The sequence below is a fragment of the Carcharhinus amblyrhynchos genome, chromosome 8 (genome assembly GCF_965287045.1).
Source record: "Carcharhinus amblyrhynchos chromosome 8, sCarAmb.v2.hapA, whole genome shotgun sequence".
NCBI lineage: Eukaryota > Metazoa > Chordata > Chondrichthyes > Carcharhiniformes > Carcharhinidae > Carcharhinus > Carcharhinus amblyrhynchos.
The window spans coordinates 125,812,191-125,816,358 of record NC_137331.1 but is presented as its reverse complement, the minus strand read 5'-3'; the positions used below and the strand labels follow the sequence as shown (position 1 = coordinate 125,816,358).

The 4,168-nt window shown below is 51.3% G+C and overlaps 1 protein-coding gene across 2 annotated transcripts in view; it reads left to right on the top strand.

Moving 5' to 3' along the window:
- The window catches only part of cdk5 (cyclin dependent kinase 5), a 36,379-nt gene continuing 32,211 nt past the window's right edge, over window positions 1–4,168 (top strand). For both annotated transcript variants that reach the window (XM_080194784.1, XM_080194783.1), the window contains exons 1-2: window positions 1–89; window positions 2,376–2,464. In XM_080194784.1, the coding sequence (XP_080050910.1) occupies window positions 53–89; window positions 2,376–2,464 (126 nt within the window). In that variant the 5' untranslated portion in view covers window positions 1–52. The remainder of the gene's footprint in view (window positions 90–2,375; window positions 2,465–4,168) is intronic.

Below are 4,168 nucleotides of genomic sequence, written 5' to 3'. Positions count from 1 at the left end.
CGCAGGGTGGCGCTCTGAGGCAGTTTCGCGCCCTCAGTGTCCATCCGAGGAGATGCAGAAATATGAGAAATTGGAGAAAATCGGGGAAGGTAAAAGCACCGGCGGCGGGGGGCCCGGGGCGCACTACCGAGATGGCCCAATGTCGCTGGGTGCTGCCGAGCTCAGCCCGGGGTGGGGAGCTATGTCGGCCTGTTGCCGGAGCGGCCCCACCGCAGAGAGTAAATCCCCGGCCCCGGGTGAGAGGCCGGACCGCAGATTGGAGCCCAAAGACCGGGGAGAGGCCGGGTTAGACAGTGCGGCACTCCCTCAGCACTGACCCTCTGACAGTGTGGCACTCCCTCAGTACTGACCCTCTGACAGTGCGGCACTCCCTCAGTACTGACCCTCTGACAGTGTGGCACTCCCTCAGTACTGACCCTCTGACAGTGCGGCGCTCCCTCAGTACTGACCCTCTGACAGTGCGGCACTCCCTCAGTACTGACCCTCTGACAGTGCGGCACTCCCTCAGCACTGACCCTCTGACAGTGCGGCACTCCCTCAGCACTGACCCTCTGACAGTGCGGCGCTCCCTCAGTACTGACCCTCTGACAGTGCGGCACTCCCTCAGCACTGACCCTCTGACAGTGCGGCGCTCCCTCAGCACTGACCCTCTGACAGTGCGGCGCTCCCTCAGCACTGACCCTCTGACAGTGCGGCACTCCCTCAGTACTGACCCGCCGACGGTGCGGCACTCCCTCAGCACTGATCCCCTGACGGTGCGGCGCTCCGTCGGCGGTGACCCTCTGACGGTGAGGCGCTCCGTCGGCGGTGACCCTCTGACGGTGCGGCGCTCCGTCGGCGGTGACCCTCTGACGGTGCGGCGCTCCGTCGGCGGTGACCCTCTGGCGGTGCGGCGCTCCGTCGGCGGTGACCCTCTGGCGGTGCGGCGCTCCGTCGGCGGTGACCCTCTGGCGGTGACCCTCTGGCGGTGCGGCGCTCCGTCGGCGGTGACCCTCTGGCGGTGCGGCGCTCCGTCGGCGGTGACCCTCTGGCGGTGCGGCGCTCCGTCGGCGGTGACCCTCTGGCGGTGCGGCGCTCCGTCGGCGGTGACCCTCTGACGGTGCGGCGCTCCGTCGGCGGTGACCCTCTGACGGTGCGGCGCTCCGTCGGCGGTGACCCTCTGACGGTGCGGCGCTCCCTCTGTTCTGTCTATTTTGTGTTCAAGTCTCCATGACGTTTTGACTGAGCAGGAACATCTGCACCTTATTGAATCCTTTCACTATCTTGAAGACTGCTGTTTGGCCATTCCTCACCCATTTTCTTGTGAAGGCCTTGTTCTCAGAGCTGCTTATTAAGAATTGAAGACATTCTGATTTGCTGAGCATCTTTGTTTCTGACAATTCACATTGTATCGTAGTTTTTACCAAGAATAGCTCTGGTAGGGTTGACTGAAATAAATTTGATCGTGCTGCAATGCAGGACAGAGAGCGAGACAATGAGCAAAAGCTTGGTCATTGAGGTAGGTTTTTAGATGGTCCTTAATGGACAACATGGATCAGAAAGTTTCCTGAGGGAATTCCTGAGCTTGGGGACCAGGCAGCTGGAAGTACATTCACCAATGATGGCACGTTTGAAATGGGGTTATGTAAGTGGCTAAAATTGGAGAAGTGCTGTAATTTTTACTTTTAACTTTTATGTAAAAATGTGGCTGACCAGAGTTAAGGATGGTTGATTAACTGTTCACAACAGAACAAGATACTTTTTAAACATGGAAAAATTAACAATGGTGTAATGCCCCTTCCTCCCAGTCATATCTTTACAGTTTTTAAAAAATGTTTATTTATTAGTGTCATAAATAAGCTTATATTAACACTCCTTTGATCCCTGAATGCTTACGAGTCTGCCTTTGCTGACCACTGCTGGGTTTATTCTGACTGTTACTGTCCAGTGCACAGTCCAGGGTGATCATCCAGGAGCTCACACCATGTAGATCCTGGGAATCAAGGAAACAGGAGGCCATTCAGCCCTAGAGCCTGTCCTATCTTTCAGTTAGATCATGGATAATTAATATTATTCAGTTTATTGCCTTGTTTCTGTAATTTTAAATCTATTCAACAAAAATTGATTAATATTAAAGCAAATACTACAAATTCTGGAAATCTAAATTTAAGTAGAAAATACAGGAATACTGAACTGGTCTGGCAGCGTCAGTGTCAGTGTCTCTGTCTGTCTCTTCCTCTTTCTCCCAGCCTCTACCTATCTCTCTCTCCCTGTTGCGCGTGCTTGTGCTCTGTCTCTCATCTGCCCCCACAATGTATGGAACAATGAGAGGTGTTTGAAACTGAACCTATTTCCATGAGATGGAAAGTAGAAGTGTCTGTGTCCTTTCCTTGTAGGAACCTATGGGACAGTGTTTAAGGCAAAGAACAGGGAAACCCACGAAATTGTAGCATTGAAGAGAGTTCGTCTGGATGACGACGATGAGGTAAATACCCGTATTTATATAAATTTATATTTATATTATATATGAATATAAAAGTAGGGAGGTCTTGCTGCAGCTGTATAGGGCATTGGTGAGGCCGCAGCTGGAGTACTGTGTGCAGTTTTGGGCGCCGCACCTGCGCAAGGATATTTTGGCCCTGGAGGGAGTGCAGAGGAGGTTTACTAGGCTGATACCGGAGTTGAGGGGGTTGAGCTATGAGGAGAGGCTGAATAAACTGGGCTTGTACTCGTTAGAGTTTAGAAGAATGAGGGGAGATCTCATTGAGACGTATAAGATGATGAATGGGATGGATAGGATAGAGGTGGAAAGACTCTTCCCGCTCAAAAAAGACAGTAGGACTAGGGGGCACAGCCTCAAGATAAAGGGGGGGCGGTTCAGAACGGAGTTGAGGAAGAACTTCTTCACTCAAAGGGTGGTGAATCTCTGGAATTCTCTGCCCGTTGAAGTGGTGGAGGCTGCCTCGCTAAATATTTTTAAGACGCGGGTTGATGGGTTTTTGATAAGAGAGGGGATTAAGGGTTATGGGGAGAGGGCGGGAAAGTGGAACTGAGCCACGACAGATCAGCCATGATCTTATTGAATGGCGGGGCAGGCTCGAAGGGCCAGATGGCCTACTCCTGCTCCTATTTCTTATGTTCTTATGTTCTTATGTTCTTATTGTTGGACCACACACACACACACACATACTCACACAGAACACACATACTCACACACATACAAACAGACACACACACACACACATATACTCTCAGACAGACACACGTACTCTCTCTCAGACACACACACACACATACACTCTGTCTCACACACACACACATACTCTGTCCCTCACACGCACACTCTCTCACACACACACGCACATACTCTGTCTCATTCACACACACGCACATACTCTGTCTCACTCACACACACGCACATACTCTGTCTCACTCACACACACGCACATACTCTGTCTCACTCACACACGCACGCACATACTCTGTCTCACTCACACACGCACATACTCTGTCTCACTCACACACGCACATACTCTGTCTCACTCACACACGCACATACTCTGTCTCACTCACACACGCACATACTCTGTCTCACTCACACACACACATACTCTGTCTCACTCACACACACACATACTCTGTCTCACTCTCACACACACACTCTGTCTCTCTCACACACACACACACATACTCTCTCACACACACACACACACATACTCTCTCACACACACACACATACTCTGTCTCACACACACACACACATACTCTGTCTCACACACACACACACATACTCTGTCTCACACACACACACATACTGTCTCTCACACACACACTCTCTCACACACACACACGCACATACTCTCTCATTCACACACATACTCTGTCTCTCACACACACACGCACATACTCTGTCTCACTCACACACACGCACGCACATACTCTGTCTCACTCACACACACGCACGCACATACTCTGTCTCACTCACATACACACACACACACATACTCTGTCTCACTCACATACACACACACACATACTCTGTCTCACTCACATACACACACACACACATACTCTGTCTCACTCACACACACACATACTCTGCCTCACTCACACACACACACTCTGTCTCACTCACACACACACATACTCTGTCTCACTCACTCACACACACACACACACAGTCTCACTC